The 20,800-nt window shown below is 47.1% G+C and overlaps 1 protein-coding gene across 10 annotated transcripts in view; it reads right to left on the bottom strand.

The window, feature by feature from the left end:
* The window catches only part of PACSIN2 (protein kinase C and casein kinase substrate in neurons 2), a 595,050-nt gene that overhangs the window by 43,003 nt on the left and 531,247 nt on the right, over positions 1 to 20,800 (bottom strand). For all 10 annotated transcript variants that reach the window (XM_085652484.1, XM_085652485.1, XM_085652482.1 and 7 more), the window contains one exon: positions 6,128 to 6,249. In XM_085652484.1, the coding sequence (XP_085508610.1) occupies positions 6,128 to 6,249 (122 nt within the window). The remainder of the gene's footprint in view (positions 1 to 6,127; positions 6,250 to 20,800) is intronic.

Below are 20,800 nucleotides of genomic sequence, written 5' to 3'. Positions count from 1 at the left end.
ACGCAAGATACTGAGTTTAGGAACAGTGATCATTGTTCATCTCTGAATTTGGGGTTACTCATCTGATTCAGACAGCATTTTGCAAAGTTTCTTCTTCTTTGCACACTGACCTATATTTGGAAGCCTGAAATGCAAAGAAATCCAACTGGTGATAACAAATGTTCTACTATTCTGTGTTTTCACAAGTCTCTCAATAAAAACTGTACCACACTTAGTGGCTGGGCCTAGCGCCTGCAACAAAACATGCAACCTAGAGACATCATACTTCAGCAGAATCCACATATATATATTTTTTTTTTTACATGTGTAGCTGTGGATTTAGAACCCTAGCTCAGCTGGCACCTATGGAAGCCTAGCAAACCAGCACATTCCTGAAAAGTAGACCCGGAGGGTGTCAAGGCAATTGGCTGAACCCAGCTGTGTCGATGGGCCATGCCTTAGAATTTCTGTCAAATCCCTCCAAAACATCACTATTTGGCGACTTCTCTCCCAAGACATCTGACTAAAAGACAAGCACGGTTTGAGAATGTATTGAGTCTAAGCCAAACAAAATGCAATAATTCCAGTCCCAGAGCTAGAATGGGGCCAGGATGGCATTCCCTAGGTTTCATGTTAAGGGAGCGAATAGAACATTTTTCTAAAAACTATTCACTTCAAGATGAACTCCCAACGGCACGTGTTTCCCTTGGTTTTGAACAAAGACTTTCTGGCTTCGGTGTATCTACAAGATGCCTATTTACATGTTCCCATCAAGGAGGATTACCAAAAAGTTCTGAGATTTGCATTTGCGAGGTTTCATGGGAAATGTCATATGATTCCTTGGGAAAGGCTTTCAGCCCAAGAGTTTCTACAAAGAAAATTAAAATTCAGCCCTATCTTGGCAGTCCTTTAACTGTTTCTCATTCCAGGGAGAATCTTATCAAAAGGGTTCAGGAAGTGGAGCTCACTCTGAAAAAAGTAGATTTCTCCAGAACTACAAGTCTGTCCTGAATCTTTCTCAAAACCTGGTTTATACTGGTACCTGTTCAGAAAGGACGTGGAACAGGTTGGTCTACCTCAGGAGAAAAGAATCCAGGTAGTCTAGACACTGCCCATTCTCTTTCAGCAGGATTTACCTTCAGCAAAACATTTTCAGAAGGTTCAAGGAAACACAGTGGGTAACGTTATGTTATTTTGTTTTCAGAATCGTACACTTTTGATTCTGTTCATTTTCTGGTTCAACTTTTTAGGTCTCGCCTGAGCCAGAGCATGCGCTGCTCTGCGAGACATTTAGTAAGTGGTTTTTGAAAGTGCTACCACAGGCTTTTGCTGGCCTCAAGCTTGCGGTTACTCATGCACGCGCGCAGCCGCCATCTGTCTTTCCTCCGTCACGGGTCATTAAGTGCATCGCGATCACTTTCACTTTCGCCGGCGTGTCACTTTCACGGCCGCGCGGCCAATGCTTGTTTAAAGTAGAGAACCAGGGCTGCAGGCCCAAAGGCCCTCACTCCTGAAGGGCAATCAGTCACGCCTTTTGTCAAGATTTGGCTCCAGAAATAACTCCTGAAACCAGTGTCACGTTTCTGCATCTCTGGACCTCAATGAGCAAGCCATTAGAGAAAAACAAAGAAGCATAGGTTGGCAAGGAAATCGATCCATATCAATGGATCTCAGTGTTTTACGCTATGTGAACAGTAAAGAGCATGTTATAAAGAAAGTACGAGTGATGCTATCAGGAGAACACTGAGAAAAAGCTCTGATTTCTTTTTACTAAGACAAAATGTAATGGATATGCAATTCATTTGATATTTAATATACTGTACTAAGCGTATGCAAGGGTGTATAATGATGTTAATCCTAGCTGTTTATCTAGTACACACTACAGAGTGAATTATGTTTGACAAATAATAATTGTTGTCATTTTGTTGACCTCATAAGAACAAAAGTTTCAGTTGGCCCACCAAACATTTATACTGTTGGTAATATTTTTTTTTTTGCAGCGGACGCATAACACAGTAACCTATAAATCCGAAAAGCAACTTGTGACCGGGAGGTTACACAGAAATATCAGCCTAAAACACTGACACCCACTGTGCTACTTTGTCATTCGAAATTTTAAGCAGCATTGTATGCGTATTTTCAGCAGCAATGTTATCCGCCCTCGCATATGATGAGGTCTTAAACCCCTGACCAACTCATTTCTTTCAGACACACACACACACACACACACAAACAGTGCATCCTCGCAGCTCCCGCCCCGACCGATATATCCGGAGACTCCATGGATAAACATAACCAGCGTTAACATTGCCGGTAAATTGCAAAGCAAGGTAACACACGGTTCATCCACTTCTATCCACCCACTCATTCATCCATACATTCGCGTATCTATCTAATTATCATCCCTCATTTGAATTATTGCCCCAATAACCCATCCATCCATCAAAACAACCAATGAAGAAGCAATGTCACTAATAAAAAAATGATTTTTATTAGGTTTCCCAAGGTTTGTGTCATTATATGAGGAAGGGATATATTGTGCAGCAGTTGGGGACAGCGGGTCCCTTTAAGAATGCAGGGCCTCGCGGATTCAGATGTTGTGACCTGAGAGGCCAACTCTGAGTGCTAGCCCCGACAGTCCAAGCAAACAACATCCTAATGGACATGCTTGATTTTTTATGCTGTTTGCATGCCCTTGCCTATGTGAACCTATGAAACTGCTTACCTGTGTAATTGCTGTTACAACAACTAGATTATTGTATTTATGCAATGCAGCGACAAAGTAGTTATTCCTGCGGTCGAGCCTTTGTTTAAAATAATTGTGTAAATGAAAAGCTACACTTTGGTGAAATAAATTTATAAAACGATTCACTGTTTATCTATCAGGTTCACTGAATTTGCACTTTTGTTGTTGAATAATCCACATTTTATATATTATATTATAGTGGTATGCTAGCGCAAGACAGCTGGGCAATACAACTGGACATTTACGTATGCTCATGTGATTTGATCTTTTAAATTAAACAAGCAATATGACCTGTCACAATATGTTTAGATATTTGTAATTCTCCATTTAATTCTGTAATATCTATATACATTTTTCTTGAAATTTCATGGTCAATTTCAATGTAAATATTCAAGCAGGTAGCCGACGGCAGACTCGTTCTTAAGCCGCACACACAAATGCAGCATTGTAGAGCAAGCCCCGGGGACACGCGGTTAACCCATTGAAAAGACAGAGTTAGATTCAAAAGGAATTCCTCCAATCAGCGGTATCACGGGGGCGGGTTAAGGATGCAGGTGACCCTGCTCATCTTCCAATCGTGAAGGTAAGTCAGAGTATATCGTTTCAAAAGCTTCCAATCAGAAGTCCGCTTTCATTATCTCTTATGCTTTCATGGCAGGCTGTCCAATCCACTGCTTCAACCCTCCTGATTTTTTAAATGGCTGCTGCGGGTAAGTGAAGACGCGGATCCGTGGGAGTGAATGGAGGAGACCCTGTTGCGTTTAGTGCTTGGGCTAAGGACCGACTGCTGGTGTTGGCAAGAACTGCAGTTTAGAACTCGCAGAGTTAACTGACAGTTGTGACCCGCTACGGCAGCCTTCCAGAGGCCTGGCCCAGTCGTGCTGCTCGGTGCCTTCTCATCATCGGATTGTTGAACTGTGAGTATGTCGTGGTCTTTTGGTGAATGTTATAGTGTTTGCAGATATTTCATGTTTTCTAGCTCTGTGCGAGAGTAGTAAACTCAGTTCAGGGTTTTGCTTTGCACTCTGGGACTTGTAGTCCTTGCTATAATAGAAAAAAACAGGTCAGCTCACATAATACAAAAGCTGGACTGGGTAAGAGGGACCTCAGAAACCCGAGGTCTGCATTTATTCAGTGCACAGCTCTTGTCGTTCGTATAGCTTCTTTGTGATATCCCCTAAACCATGTCCTGTGCATGCACAGTCTGACATTTGTGAAAACATTAGAGGCGATGTGGGCGTAACCCGAGGCTTTTCATTCACCCATTGTGGAAGTGGACATCTGAATCTCGTAGGACTGGCATGTATGCAAAGTAAGCTTTGGCAACTAGTTTGCTATCACAAGTGCACCTCTTTAGTAAGATTAGCCGTGAATGCGACCGATTAATCCACGCCTGGCCTTGCATGCTTGGACTTCAGGGCCCTTTAACATCCTAACGTGAAATGTAAAACGAAGTCATCTAGAAAACTAAAGCCCGGAACTGGTTCATTGTCTTACGAAGGGTTGCTCCAGTGGAAGGCAGTCATGGTGCACCATCGGTGTTATTTCATCCAACATCGCAGACTGTGGTTCTCCCACCTGCGCAGTGGTATCGTTCCATATCTCAGTCTGCAATCAGTGTTAGAGTTTTAAACTGTGAGTCATCCCTACTCCGCTACAACAGTCAAATGTTGCATTATAAATGTGCACAACTGTATCGGGCCACTTTCATGAAATACTTCTCCGTATGACTGGAGTTAACAAAGACATTACAATGTTACTAAAGATATATGTATTCCAGTCAACTGTTTTCATCCATTGGTCTATTATTGTGTCATTCACATTTTTCTTTCACTCACCACACCATGGGATGATGGATGAGCCACCTTCACTGTGTCAATATTTTTCCCTTTCACAAGGAGCACACATACAAATTAGCTCCCTGTGCCGGGGGCTGTGATTTGTGTTTGATTGAGGTGCCAAGCAGTTTACCCTACAATACAGTTTGCGAAAACCATCTCAAAATGAGCATTGACAGCACCAACTTTCTGGAGGCCAACGTAGACCTATTGGTTTTGCCAATGCTGGTTTGTGGTGGGTACGCAAAAAGTGTAAATTTAGGCTTATATTTTTTCTAGAAGAATTTTCTTTTAATTTGCTCCTTCAAACCAGGACAAAGTTCCTTGAAACAGCCTAATGTGTTTTGTGGAATAAGGTCTTTGTTTACTTCAAGTTTTAATAAAGTGCCAGGTTATATAGTATCAATGAAGCTTTTATGAATAATCCTGAACGTTGAAAGGGACTCCAATGAGCTGACAAGGTGATGGATTACTGCTCCAGGAGGGTGAATTATCAAGGTCATTCCTGTTGGAGCTCTTGATGGCAGTACTACTGGATACTTACTAGGAGTGGGAAGGAGTCTCATATACTTTAGAAACAAAAGACCCTGTTTTTGCAACTGGGTGGGTATGGATTTTGGGCCCTAGCTCAGTCAGCCAGCAGGGAAACATAGCAAACAGACATTTCTTAAATCTAGACAGCTGGGGGAATCAAGGGTGGTGCGAGTTGTGTGGCTCTCATGAGGGAGAAGGGATTTTTGTCTGGAGCTGGCTTGTTAGATCCTTACCACCATGAGGTTAGCTGTGAGTTAGGCTGACATAGGAGGGTGGCTTGTGGGGAGGGTTGAGCAACAGCCAAGGTAGAGAGGTGGATCACTGCTTTATTATTCAATTAAGACTGAATAAAATATATTGAACCCTAAAACTAACACCCAGTTCTCGTATGGACCACAGGCTCCCATTGAGCTCAATGGGAGTCTGGCCAAATCGTATCCAGAAGCATCCAGATACATCCAAATCACTCGGTTGGACTCCCCCGATCCGAGTAGTACAGAAAGTATTCTGGAACCGATTCGGTAGGAATGCTTTCCGAACGACATCGGAATCGGCCCCTTAGTGTTATCACATGGGAATAGGAAATAGGTCTGATACTGCTGTAGCGTCCACTGCGAAGGATCAACTAAACCCATACTTGTATGTCCGTCCTAAATTCATGGTATAAATAAATTGCAATATTGTTCCATCACTTGTTGATAGGCTGAAATACTAAGACTGAGTTCATGAAAATATATAAATAGTATATTTTAATAAATGTAGCTTCAGAATAAATGTTGCATGCCTATAACCACTTGAACACGTCTGCAAGACCTGTTTCTAAAATAAAGTCTAAAAATAAATTGAATTAATCGAGTGGTGCATTTAAACAGTAGTTTTATTCCCAGTCAAATGCTTGAATAAGCGCTTTTTCATAGCTTTCTGTGCAACCTAACAAAGTAGATTTAATATAAATGTGCACTGCCTAGCTGCCAAAGGTAATGAAAAACACTACGAGTTTACTATCATAAACAAAGGTGGCCTGGCTTACCTGCTGTGCTTGTTTTGTGATACTTGCTCCCCTGTCTGGTTGATGCCGGTGAGGGTGACCCCGTCCGCAGGCTTCTTCTTCTCCCTCCTACTAAGAGTACGATTGAGATCAGCAGACCACTCCTATAATTAAACCGTAAATATAGTAAGGCACAGTTTCGTAAAAACGCCATTGTTCCATTAGCAGCTCCAGTGTGTGGTCACAACTGATTCCAAAACCTGTTGCGACATATTCTATGCTATGAGTTGATTGCAGCTAAATGGTTTAAGGACTTGTGTAAAATGCTGGTGCACATGCATTTTAATGAAATAGAAAATGTCTTTGCAAATCTCCCAATACAGTTTACAAAAAAGAAGTAGATGGAGAAACTACTCTCACAGTTCTGCTCAGATAGAATGTATCAATTTTTAAGCTTCATTTAAACATACTTCTCTGGTAAATCAAAGCATGCAGAAAACAAAAACAAGGCGTTGCAGCACTACCCTTAAATCCATGCGAATGCATGAAATGGAGGGCCGATGGGGTCTGAAAACACACAGCACAGAAGCATAAACCACCGGTTTGGTTTGGTACAATAAAGGAATATGGGAAGTGCAGGCTGGTTTAGGTATAGCAGGAATACAGATCAGGGAGGGCATTTAAAAGACAGAGAGGGCACAATGTCAGGCAGCGCACAATGCAAGATGAGCTAAAACACACAAAGCTTGGGTGCATACAAAGCAGGCTGAATTTGGGAACGAAGTGTGGGCTTGAGGACAGCTAGTGTATTGCATAGAATGCAGAATGCAAAAGGATGGAAAACCTGGCAATAACAAAAGGGCATTTTGAGTATTACACTGAAGATGGCTCATGTGGGCAAGTGAGGTGCAGATTTGGAGTGATTACTACATAGTCTCAGTATCATTGGTCCTCACCAACAGAGGATGCTTGGGTAGAATACCCTTCACCAGGATGCAGCCAAAATGCATAATGGAAACATGGTTAGGAAGGAACCAGTGCCCCAGAAAGACTGGGCAGAGACGCGAACCCAGGGCTTGACTGCATTCCACACATAACTTATCGCCCACAGTTGCCCCAGAGCTGGCACTACGGTGCAATCAGGAGTGCAGAATGCTGCCATACTGCATATCTACAAACTAAGCTCCTCCAGTTCTCCTATGATCAGGGCACTAATCTCAATGGCTAGTACCATCATGAAGATAAAATCCTAAGGCAATCTTGAACATTCATCACTGGCACTTATTCAATAAGTCTCCATCTCTCTCCTGCGACCGCTTCTTCTCGTGAATTTGCACTTTCTTGCAGTCCAAAGTCTGAACACAAGCATTGTCCAGCTGATATTCCTACCCATGTTGCCCTCACTGCTTACTCCCTGCAAGTGCACACATGATCAATGGAACGTCATGCCATTGAGGTTTATAATTTCGTAGACAATGAGCTTCATAATTCTACTGTGACTGATTGCCGCCTTACAAACTGCTCTTGCCTTCCCTTTGATGAAGCTATGCATCATAGAAATTTAACTTGGATGGCTATCGGTGATGGAGGAGAGGTTCTGCCTTGGGATAGGAATATATTTTGATTACTTGTATAGTAATTAAGCCCTAGCACAGATACATCAGGGTCTCTCCCTATTCCAACAGATACTGCAAAGAATGGTGTCATCTTGAATAGCGAATAGTCACAGGACGGCAGGTAAATCGGACAGCAACAACCTGCTTTTGGATCAGCAGAGTGCTGAGGAAAACCTTTCCATTTATTACCTTCCCGGCACATAGACAATTAGCCCCCATCTCTCCAAGGGCTGTTTATTGCAATGGCTTTTCTTGGAGACCAACAAGATAACCCAAGCAAAGCTGCAACTGGTGCAGAATGTGGTGGCAAGACTTACCCTGATATCCCTAAATGTCAGTTGGTGTCCAAAGGATTAAATGACGTGGACTGGCTTCGTCACAAAAAGAGCATTATGTTCAAGGCACTTTGTATTGTGCATAAGACCCTTCACCATGTTTGTCAGGATGGAATCATTGCCAGGTTTCAGTGGTATTCCCCCATGAGAAATCTGTGCTCAGCACATCATAAATGGGTCATTGTACCCAGAGTTCGGAAGAAGAGATGGGGAGGCAGAGCTTCCTCGGTCACGGGGGAAAGGCTCTGGAATGCTCTTCATCACCTCCCGTGTCTGAAGCCTTAAAGATGTGGCTTTTTACCTTGTGCGGAGAGCTATTTCTTTTGGCATCTTTTACAACCAGTACATTGCCGAGCGGCATACCTTTTGTAGCACTTTTATAAATTTAGCTCACATCAAATCACCAGAATTTGTGACTAGTAAGTTTCGTCAAGTACATGGTTGTATTTATAGTTATTCATCATTCTTAGTATGGGCTGCTCAATTCTCAGATATTTTGGCTGGCTTAGAACTTTATGCGAGTCCAGGCTTTCTTTCTGGTGCTCCTAATTAATGAACAGGGGATGAATCGGACGCCCTCTCCCTGAGTTAGTAGAGCAAAGTCCTTGGGTGCAACAAATATATCTACGGTGCCTCACAATCTGAAGCCACACCTTTGATTTTGTATTTTCTGTACCAAGTTTCATTTCAAAAGACACCAATTTAAATTTAATCAGACCATTTTGCTATATTGTTTTATGGTTTAAATCTGTTTTATTGATTTTTAAAGGACAGAAAACAAACAACAGGATCTCATGCTCCTGAGAGAACGCAATACAGACAACTAGTGTCAGCTATGGTAGCATTACTAAGTAAGATGCAAGGAGCGAGTCAACAACAAAAACCCTCAGTAACCAAAGCAAAACCCAAATGTCAAAAACTCCCCGCAAACACCCACCCCGCCCTCCCCCCCACTTGTCCACATACCATAAATAGAAACAAAAAGGGGACGGCACCCAATGCGCGCTGGTCATCGTGGCCTTTGGGGCTTGCGTTTCGCAGGAAGTTGAGTATCTGCAAGGCGGAGGAGCCTGAGGTACTGAGGGCACGTTAGCTCCCGAAACTCCGTTGTGAGCAGAGTTAGAAAGGGCCGCCACTGCTCCGGGAATTCATCCCCCTTGCCGGTAAGGGACAACTTCTCCATGCCCAAGACCGTCCACAGCCGCTGTAGCCAGCCCGAGTGCGGAAGAGCCTGGGGGGAGCGCCAATGTGCTACTATATTCTGGGTGGCTGCCCCTAGGGCAATGGCAATGAGGCGGCCTCTCCGGGATTTCAGGGGATATGTTAGCGGATTGGCTAGGCCAAGGAGGACATAGGCTGGAAAGCGAGGAAGCTGCGTATCTAGGTGAGCATCTACGTCATTTAAAATTGTTGCCCAGTAGGTTTGGATGCGGTCACAGCTCCACAAAATATGCTCCAAGGTGCCCACCTCCCCACAACCCCTCCAGCACCTATCACGAACGCGAGAGTCAAAGCGATGGAGTCGTTCCGGTGTATGGTACCAATAGGTGGCAACCTTGGTCAGTGTCTGTTAGTCCTGCATGGTGCGCCGAGTGCCGGGCTCTATAGTATATGCTGTCCCACTCTTTGTGAAATAGAGTCCTCCCCAACTCCCGCTCCCATCGTGCCCGTCCGGTGTTATAGGTGAGGGTAGTAGCTACAAGCAAGTGTTTATAGAGATCAGAGATGAGTTTTTTATCAGAAGACCGAGTAATCAACCATTTCTCATATGGGGCTAAGAAGCGCTGCGCCCCGGGCTTGATTTGTGGCTGAAGTGCCCAGTGTCTGAGTTGTAAATATTGCAGCCTATCAGTCTCTGAAACGCCATGGTGTGTTCTGACCTGCGGAAAGGAGAGTATGCCCTCTAGATCAAACAGATGCCCCAGGGACCGGCAAGAGGTAAGGCGCCAACTTGTAAATGCCCTAGAATCCAACCCAGGGGTGAAGTCTGGATTGTCAAACAATGGGGTCATGGGGGAGGGAAATGTGGTTAGCCCATGCGAGGTAGCAGTGCGGTCCCAAGCCTCCAATATAGTGCTTGTAATATAAGAGGCGTAAAGGTTGACCGGCCTATGCTGCTTCCGAAGAACAGGAATACCCTGCAGGGGCATCGCCGCAACCGCCTGGTCCTGAAATAACCAGTGTTTTTTTCGGATTCTAAACGGCTCCACTCAACTAGATAGCGGAGCTGTGCCGCATAGAAGTAGAGCTGCAACGACGGTATACCTACCCCTCCCTGTTCCGGGGGAAGGACCGCAATCTCGTGCTTAAACCGAGGCCTGCGCCCCTGCCATATAAAGTGTGCCAGATCTGACTGGGTTTGTTGAATCCAACCTGCGGGAGGGCGCAGGGGAAGAATTTGGAAGATATAAAGGATCTGGGGGAGTATAGTCATCTTGACAGCCACGATTCTGCCTAACCAAGAGAAGGGATAGTGTATCCATCTGCCTAATTCCCTGCGGATATGGGCTCGGAGCCTATCAACGTTGGCCGTTATGGTGGCTGGGATCGGAGGGCCCAACTGCATCCCCAGGTAGGGGACCGTAGTGGCGGACCACTGGAGAGGATGCTCTTCCATTACTCGGGCTAATGTGGTCGTTGACAGGGAGATGTTTAAGGCGGTCGATTTGTCCATGTTAATCCAGAAGCCCGAGGCTATTGCAAAGTAATGGAGCTCAATGAAAAGGGCCCGCAGCGACTGAACGGGGTCTGTGAGGGAAAGCAAAATGTCGTCCGCATACAAGCTGATCGTGTGTATATCTCCCCCGAATCTGATCCCTGCGATAAGAGGATGTTGTCTAATTCTCCGCGCCAGAGGCTCCATGTAGAGCGCGAATAGGATAGGAGAGAGGGGACACCCCTACCGGGTGCCCCTCCTAATGGGGAAACGGGAGGACGTCTGGCCATTTACCCGGACCGTTGCCTGGGGCAGGTGATCACAATTCAATATGCGGGAGCGCAGCTTTTTCCCAAAGCCAAACCGGTGCAGGACTTGCTCTAAATAAGTCCAGTGAACCCTGTCAAAGGCTTTGTCAGCGTCAATCGCCAATAGCATATACTCCCCCTGCGTGCGGTACGCTTTTTCAATAAGATGGAGGATCCTCTTCGTGCTGTCACTGGTTTGCCGTTGCGAGATAAAGCCTGCTTGGTCTGGCTCCACCAGTTGAGTCAAGCCGTGTCACCAGGATTCTAGTGTATAATTTAATATCAATGTTTAACAAGGAGATCGGTCTATATGCGCCGCAACTTGTGACTTCTTTACCGGGCTTCAATATAACGATGACCGAGGCCTCCAGCATTTCTTCCAGTCTGTGCGAATGTATTAAAAAGATCGCGCAGCAGATCTACTACCTGATTGCAAAAAGCATTGTAGAAGGCCGTGGAGTAGCCATCCAGGCCAGGCGATTTGCCAAGGCGGAGGCTGGAGATAGCCGCAACAACCTCCTCCAGCCCAAGATCTCTGTCAAGGTGGGCGGCCTGATCCGCAATCAGAGCAGGAATCTGAGCCGCTTCTAAATAATCAAGGCTATGCAACATATCAAGGAAGTCCCCAGAGTACAGCCTAGCATAAAACTCTCGGAAGGTCTCTGCGATAGCGCTATCGTCCGAAGTGAGCTTGCCTCACCTCCCGGAGTTTGTGCGCCAGAAGCCGGCCACACTTGTCACCTCCGGTATAGTAAGAGTGGCGGAGACGGAGGGCCGCGCATTCGGCCCTGTCCTGATCCAGCGCCGCCAGCTGCTTCCGTTCCGTACAGAGCTGGCGCCAAGTCCTAGCGGCCCCGGTGCGTTGGTGCATCTGCTCCAACTCCGCCACCCTTTGTGTAAGTTCGGCCCGTTTCCTACTACGCTCCTTATTATCTGCGGTGGAGATAGCTATGAATTCTCCGCGAAGGACCGCTTTAAGGGCAGTCCATTGAGTCGCGAGCGAAGTGTCCGCGTTAGCATTAATGGCTAAGTAGTTCGCAATAGCTGATTTAATCTGATCCACCGTGGAGGGGTGGTGAAGCAAGGAGTCACGAAGACGGCAGTGCCGCAGCGGTAGTTGTGTGTGTGGGAGCGGAAAAGAAGCTATGACTGGAGAGTGGTCAGATAAAGTCGCAGGGAGAACCTCAGCTTCCGTAGCTAGTGCCTGCAGAGGGGAGGAGCACAGGAAATAATCGAGTCTGGCATAGGTCTTATGAGCTCCTGAATAAAACGTGTATGTGCGGCTCAAAGGGTAGAAGTGTCCCCACAGGTCTACCAGGCCCAAGTCACGGATATGGGTCAAACCAGACCGTGAGAGGGCCCCCACTTGACTAGTGCGCTGACATGAGCATCGACTATGTTGTCAAATACTAGGTTCAGGTCTCCCCCGAGCAACAGGCGCCACTCCGAGTTAGCTGTCGCTTCGGTGAGTGCATGATGGAGGAATTTTTTCTGCCCTTTGTTGGGAGCGTACACCGAGCCAATTATGAGGGACACCCCAGCCACAAGGAAATGGTATGTAAGCAAGCAACCCCTAATCTCAGCACCCTTCTGGAGGAGTTTACCCTGAAAGGGAAACAAGAATTGCCATCCCGGCTGATTTAGTGGAGCTAGAGGAAAACAGTTGTGTAGGGAAGGCTCGGGACTTAAGCCTATGGTTATCTTTGGCAAGCTAGTGAGTCTCCTGTAAAAGACAAATATCGGCAGCCGAGTGTTCTAGGTAGCTCAGTACAGCCCTGCATTTAACGGGATTATTCAATCCCCAGACAATAAGGGTTAACACCTTAAGCGGTCTAACATGGCATCTAGTGTGCAAAAAGGGAATGGGCTATAGAAAGCGCTGCTGGGGCCCTAGGAGAAGGCAATGTGAGTGGGGACGGGCAGTAACTGCCCGAGGTACGCTCCATGTTACAGTTTAAAGTAGACGTGGACAAGAGGGACCCACCCAGTAACAATAAAAAAAGGGGGAGAAGAGAAACAATAAACATCCTGTATACCCAGGACAAGAATATCCCTGAAACATATCCCAAATGGGGATCAAAACAACAAGTCCAGTTAGTTGAAATAGTCCGTCGTCCCAGGACAACTTGTCAGTCTGCCACATAGGTGCCTACGTGTACTCAAGAGGAGGACCCTCTCCCCCTGCTGCCCCCCCCTCCCCCCCCCAGCAAAGAAGCGAGAAGCAGATCCAGCCTGGTAGGACAGTCATTTCCCGGTCGCGTCTTCTCCAGAAAGAGCCTCGGTAGCCGCAGAGAGGGCCGCCTGCTGACCTTTAACAATCACTGATCTGGGCGGCCGCCGGGCCGGCGCCGACCGCCCTGGTGCCGCCAGCCCGCTGGGGACACCTCGGTATTTGATGTAGAGCTCCGAGCATCATCTTCCCCAGAGGGTTCTGCAAGACCCAGCACCCGGCATGCCTCCACAAGTGAGCGAATCTGATAGAGTCTGTCAGAGTGGTGAAAAATGAGGCGAAAAGGGTGCCCCCAGGAGTAGGAGACCCCTTGCTGTCTAAGATGTTCTGTGACTGGGTGAAATTGGCGGCGCCGCTGCTGCGTGATCAGGGCTAAGTCCTGGAACAACACCGGGGAGTGCCCCTGGTATACAATGGGGTGAAGTGACCTCGCCTTCGTGAGAATGGCCTCTTTAGTTCGAAAGTCCTGGACACACACCAGGATGTCCACCGGTGGTGCGTTGGGGGCGCGGGGCGGCCCCACTCTGTGCGCCCTGTCCAAGACAACCTCGGTTTGATGGGAGTCCCCTAGGATGTGGCGAAAGAGGCCCTGCGTGAACGCAAAGAGGTCCCGGGTGTCCTCGGAGGCCCTGACCCCCCGAATTCGAATGTTGTGCCTCCGGGACCGATTTTCCCAGTCCTCTAAGTGGGTTTGGATGTCGTCATTCTGGTCCCGAAGCCTAAGCACCTCTTGCTGGAGCATAGATAGGTCTGTCACTGTGGTGTCGCTTCTCTCCTCCAAAGAGGCCACCCGTTCTCCCACGCTGTCAACGTCTCTGCAAACCTCCCGGAGCTCCACGGCAAATTCCGCTTTTACTGATTGAATGTCCTCTCGTAACGCGAGAAAGAGCGATTCCAGGAAGGCTTTAGTCATAGGTTCATCTACGGTGGACGAGGGAGAGCGCTCTGCAGGGGCCTCCAGGGTTGCCACAGCCATGTTGGGCGTGGATTGCGCTTGGCCAAAGATATCCTTAAGCGGCTTCCCCTTGCCGGTCTTTGCCTTGGATATTTTGTCGGGCCCTCACAAGTAGCCGGTGTGCAGACTACGATAGCAGAGCAGACGCCCCCAAAAGCAGCACCAGCACCGCCCCACGGCCAAAGCGCCTCTACCAGACCCGGGGGGAGGGGGGGGGGGTTCGAGGTCTCTTTACTGCCAGTCCGTAGGCCGCCCCGCATCCAGGTCTCCACTCCCAAGCACTCCCCCCTCGTGGTACGGTTACAGCTGCCGGATGTGTTGCCTAGGTTCACTGTGGTGGGCGCAGAAGAGGAGCCAGCTGGATCTTCCCCGCCGCCGGCGCTGCCACAGGCTCCGCACCCAGGACCCGGCTGTCCCCGGGACCCCGCTGTTCACTTCACTCTCCGCTGTGCCGACCCAGCCGGGCTTTCACTCTCTGCTGTGCCGACCCAGCCGGGCTCACGCTCTGTGGGGACATCCCCCAGACGGAACAGAGGGGGTTAATGCGCTTCGCGGACCCACAGAGTAGTATCCGCCGCGAGTGTCCAGTGTTAGCGAACGGGGGGGAGGGGGGGGGGGGGGGGCACAGCAGGTCTCACAAGCTCCCCTGGCACCCAAGTACTACATGCTGCGTTTCTCGTGCCTCCTCCCTGCCTCCACAGCGCCTCGTAGCTCAGACCCAACACCCGGTTTCTCCTACCTACAGCGCCAACTCGGGGCAGACCTTCGTGGGGGCGCCGCCTCCAGTGGCGTAGGGCTCCACTGCGGCCCCGGTGCAGGCGACTCGATGTAGGTAGGGCCGTGGCACTCTAGATACCGCTGTCTGTCGAGGGGCCCCGTTGAAGAAAAGGCTGATGCGCCCAAGGACGCAGGGAGCTCCACAGTGCGTTACCCAAGCACCAGGCACCAGGCCACCCGAGCCCGGAGGGCGGACCCCGCAGCGTGCGCCGGGCCTCGCCGATTCAGTCACGCCTCCGGCAGGCTCCGCAATTCCACAGGCCGGGGATCAGCGCGGCCCGCTCCGGCCCGGAGATCCCCCGGTCGCTCCTCCAGCCGGCACGGGTTCGGTGACACAGGACCAAACAGCAGGCCCGAGTAGCACCGCAGGGCGACAGCAACACGGGGCAGCTCCGACGTCCTCAAGGAGGGTGGCAGCCAAGTCTGCTCCCAGCGCCCGCCAAGCCGGCACCGGGTTGCGCTCCAGGCGCCCGGCGCTGTGTGATCTCCCAGTCAGTGGGGCAGAGTGCGCGCAGGGGGGAAGGCGGGGACAAGAATGCCGGCCTCGGTGATCCAGGCCTGGACCACCGCGTCGTCGAGGCCGCCCGATCATGGGTGGCTGGAGCTGCCACGCTGCCTCTCCGGGCCTGACTCTCCGCTCACCCCCGCGGCCCGGATTTCATGCCTCACTCGGGTCAGGAGTGGACGCGCATCAATCCCCGGGGCCAGACTACGCTCCAGGGCCAAGCTGCGCTGTAACGGGTGGACGGCGGGCAGGAGCCGAAAAACAAGCGTCCTATCCCGCCGCCATCTTGGCCACGCCCCTGCTATATTATTTTTTTTTAAAACATTCTTGTCTCTCTCACGTACTAAGCCCACTAAATCATCTCCCAAAAGAACCTCTACCTTCTTAGACGGAGCGTTGAGAAAACCTCAAGATGTTTCAAAGAAGATTCGGACCAAGCACATAACCAAATGTATTTAATCTTTCCTAAATGCACAGACTTTGGCAACTGTGCCACCAGTCTAATTGTTCTTACTTACTTACTTCTAACATCAACATCAACTTCAGAACATCCAATGTCATTAACAATCTTATCAACTTTAGTAAAAAGGGGTGGGTGTATTGTTGGTTTAGTTCAGATCTCTTCTTACTAGGTATTACAGGTAAACTTTCATCCACCTTGCACTTCCTGCAACTCAGCTGTTTCCAAATGTTTCCACTATTCTATGAATGCTGACCCGACACACATGCTACTGAAAATGCAGGGTTAGAATGTTGTTTCACTTCAAAAGAAATTTAACTTGAATGGTGGTATTCACTTTACGGCTTTTAGACATCGCCAGCGTTCCTATTCTGGATGTGCACACACAGAATCAAGACATTATAAAGGATACTGATATTCACCTCTGTGCTCACTTTAAATTAATACCAGCCTTATCTTTAATTCAATGTTGTCTCAACTAGACTGCATAAATGTACAATAGGTAGGGTTACCTAGGTACTTGATGGGACAGTTTCAGATGAATCAGAAAGCAGCTCACCTTTTCTGTGCGGCGACAATGTTTCTTACCAACACCTTTTCTGCAATACTTGCATTGACTGTCTCTGACCCACAAGTCCTGCTTCAAAGTGTGTTGGAATATTCAGTATTTACAACAGTTCAGCACAGTTTGTTTACCTTTCAACTTTTTCTGTTCTGCTTATACCTCAACCCACAGGTATAAACTGAAAGTGGTAAATGTTAGCACCTGGGGGCATCAAGGGTAGGATAGTGGCTGGAGTGATGGGGTTTGCTGTGCTGGGACTACTGGGAATATGGTGTAAATGACTTGGTAAAATTGGCTATTTTTGGTTTTGGGATCGATGGTCAAGTGACAGTGTTGGTTGGGACTAAGATAAAGGCCAGTGTTCATAGTGTGGAGGTGAGATACAGAAGGTATAGCTTTTGACCCTCTTGAAGCAAAATGGCTAACTCGTCTGCAGGGGTGTAGGCAAATTTCCACCCCAACCAGGCTTATGATGAAATGCATATGAGGTAGTTGCACAGGGAAACCAGTATCTTACTCTCAACTCTAACACCCTGTTGAACCCCCACCCCCTGCTTACATCCAGTTATGGATGGAGCCCCTTCAATTGTTTTTAGTGTAACTCCTAAAAAGTCAGTGAGGTTACAAATGATGACAGAAACAATACCTTTACTAGTAGGTTTTAAGCTAAGGTTGACAGCTACTGTTACTTGCACACAGTATTTACAAAAATTTGTTTTTTTGTACTTGCAGGGAGAGAAGAGGGTTTGTTATTAAACCAAGTTTCTTCTTTCTGAAACACAAGGCAGTTGATTCTACAGTGTAGGAACTCTGTTGCCAGTTCAACAATTCTCTGTCTAGAAAATTGTTTTCACGTCGAAGGGAGGTAGGACATTGCTTGCATCGTTATTTTCCCAAGCAATCCCGGTCTAATTTTAGTTGTGCTAATAATAAAGCTGCAACCATTAATTGTCTTGGTCCCCAAGCAGTATCCTTCCATGCTCGTCCCAGGAATAATTGTTTGGGGGAAAGTGTATCACAGTAAGAGCCTCTTAACACTATTCTACTAGGACAAGGATGAAGATTAGTCTCTATGAAAATCTGATCAAAGCAAAATAAAAGTCTTCCTATCAAACACTAAAAGCCCTGGATGATGGAACAGGGCACTGTGGCAAGTAGTTGGTTAAAAATCTGTTCACACCTGGAATTATCATCTTTTGCTTAGCAGGGGACCAGGAGCTGATACAGGGCCTCCCCTCATGCCAACTTGGAGCAGTCAGAGACCGGCCACCTTTCCCTCAGAGGACAATTAAGGCATATGCAAGTCCTGCAGAAATCTCTTTTGTCAACAGTACTATTCACCATTATGCTCCTCCCTGCCCAAAGATCATAGGAGACCATGACCTAGTCAACCACTTCTCTGTTGACAGAACTCAGCTCTGTATAAGCATCAAGAAGAAGCAAACCAACACAAGCTTTTTGTTTGAAAACCATCTTGGCTATCACTTACTCTTGCACGTCAAAGAGGATCATAAAATGCATTAGAAGCAAAAGGGATATCTATCAATTAATCCAAACACAAATAATCTCCCATAGCCTCTTATCTGATGCCTGACACAAAGCTCCAAAGTTGAAAGCCTGGGAGTCATTCTTGAGTCCAAAACGAACATTAATACAATGTGGTCAGTACGATACCAGTATATAACCTACATAAATGTAGTCTCTTTCTCTCTTCTCCTTCAGAAGCGTCCAATAGGCTTCAGAACCACCATCAACTCGAGACTCTACTACCCTGTCCCTCACCCATAGCTTCAGCAAACTAATTTCCCAAAATACAAGAGATCTAAAACACTATAACACCAGCAATTTGATAGAAATCTTGAAAATCACTATCACTACTAAGTTCACTAAAAAGGATTGCCCCAAGAGCCTGCATTGCTTTAAAGACCCTTGGTCTCACGCCCCTACGCTCATCTCTCTAAATTTGGTAAACCCACTGCTGCTTCACGAGTATCGGGCACCTGGACTCCAAAATTGTCACCCAAACTTCAGAGTCTCTTTCCTGCTTATTCCATCTGCCCCTCCCTTAAAACCTACACATCACTAGGCCCAAGCGCGGCCTCAGCTAGAACCTGGGAAAACACTGTCTGCCACCTACAGCAGACAAAAGGATGCCCAGTTTCTGACACTGCTAGCCACCGGGCAGTCCCAGTAGTTAAAAGGGAATGCTACACCCAACACTAATGCTGGGGAACGTGGAAAAGAAAATCTCAAAAGGCCACATAGAATTCTCTTATAGGCAGGTGGTGGCTACACCCGCACAGAAGCATTATACTTGAGGACAAACCCTTGCTAATGGCACCTGGATGCCACTACAGGAGGGATTCCAGTCCATGCTGTAGGCAAGGGCAGGAATGGCTAGAACTCCAGGGAGATGTAGAGCCTGATTTAGATCGTGGCAGATCTTGTCCCGCTGTCACTTTTTTGACGGTTTCTCCTCCCGCCTATTTGGCAGTCCACCCGCTCTATTTAGATATTTGAGAATCTATGTATGATAGTACATCAGAGTTCCGCCGTCTCCGCCAGAATTTTCTTCCCACGTTGACGGCTTCATAGGCAAAAGTGGCTGTCGGAGGGAGTCCAGTCAGATTACCGCCAGCCCAATCACGATGTGCCTTTCCGTTGACTAAACTGTGTTGGGGACACCTCTTAACTTGAGTTGGCTAAAACGAATGAAATGAGGTAGAAACGTACCTTGTTTTCTGTTTTCCACTTCCGTTTCTGTTTAGAACCCCATTGTCCAGGTCCTTCCTATGCTGCTACTACTTCACCACTATGCTAATCAACTCCGTTGTTGCCGGGGTCTAAGGTATGCTTCTTTTTCACTTATTTTACTACAAACCATGTGTTAACATTTCCTTTGGCCTCGTGTATTTTTACATTGCTCTTACATGCATTTTTTTTCATTTGTGTAATTCAGTAATTTTCATTTTACAACTTATCGAGGTAAAATTAACACACCTGTATTGACACTTCAAAAAATATTTATTTGTTGTGGTGGTTATGGGTGTTGTGCTTGTGGTGCCTGTGGGTGTACATTCAATACTGTATGATGTTTGTGTTCTATGCTATATGTAATAAAAGGGGCATGACACATTACTTACATATATTTGTGAAGCAAACACAACATATATGTGTAGTGACACAATAAGTAGTACTTACTAATCTCCACTCCACCAGTGACTTACTCCATCAGGAATTCACCACTAGGACAACACCTGCATAACGGGGAAATCTAAATAGGCTTGGCGCAAACCTGACGGCCTGATGGCGACTGAGTAATGTTAGTCAGCAGAGGAGTCTGCCAGCCCACATCTAAATTTGGGGGCCTGGACTCCGTCAGCTTGACGGAGTACTTGTAACCGCCGCTACAGAGGGACGAATGGAGTCCCACCAAGATCTAAATCAGGTTGTAAGTCTTCACAAACTTATCATCAGACACTCTTGCTAGACAACTGAAATTCCTCTGCATTTCTAAGTAAACAGTGGCTCAGAACTGGTTTCAAGTTTCTAGGCATGAACCAATGTTTGTGCTTCCTGGTACTTTTTCTCTTTTGATTAGCACTTTCACTTTCTAATCTTTTCCTGCTACAGCCACCCAGAGAGTCCAGGTAAACTGTGCAGTACAACAGACACAGCAACATCTGCCACAAGTTGTTCAAAGAGGGTCAAGCCCGGATCTTAGAAAACAACTCTTCTCATTCAATATGCTGCAGGCCCCTTGCTCTTCTGTTTATAATTTCCTCCCCAAAACCTCCTAGGTTCTCATCCCGTTAACTGCAGCTTAAGGAAAACAGACACTCTCGCTGAGTTCACCAGTTAGAACAGGGGTTCCTTTTATGATATAACAGCAATTTTTTTAAATCTGCTCTAGAGAGTCGGCTTATATCTCCAGGACTGACAAAGTTTGTTGACTAGGGCACATGATCCCCCCATGATCATCACCAATAAAACTTAACAAGCATTGTCACAACAAAATAGGTCTGGCTTGAAATGAATGTTGTGTGGTAATGTGAAGCATTACAAGCAAATAGAATAGGAATATATATGCATATGTGTGGAAGCAAAGAACTGTAGAAATTGGTGTAGGTTAATATGTCAGGTGAAAGTTGTCCTGTTACGCCAGACCTAAAAATCCATGTAGGTAAATAATTGCCACCTGTGCTACTTGCAGAGAGAAAAAAAATTAAATTATCTTCTTATCTAAGACGCTTTAACAGTTTTCCACTGTGATGTGTATGCCCCTAAAATTCCAACCTAAGCCATCTG

The sequence above is a fragment of the Triturus cristatus genome, chromosome 4_1 (assembly GCF_964204655.1).
Source record: "Triturus cristatus chromosome 4_1, aTriCri1.1, whole genome shotgun sequence".
NCBI classification, from domain to species: Eukaryota; Metazoa; Chordata; class Amphibia; order Caudata; family Salamandridae; genus Triturus; species Triturus cristatus.
This window is presented reverse-complemented; position numbering and strand designations above follow the sequence as displayed.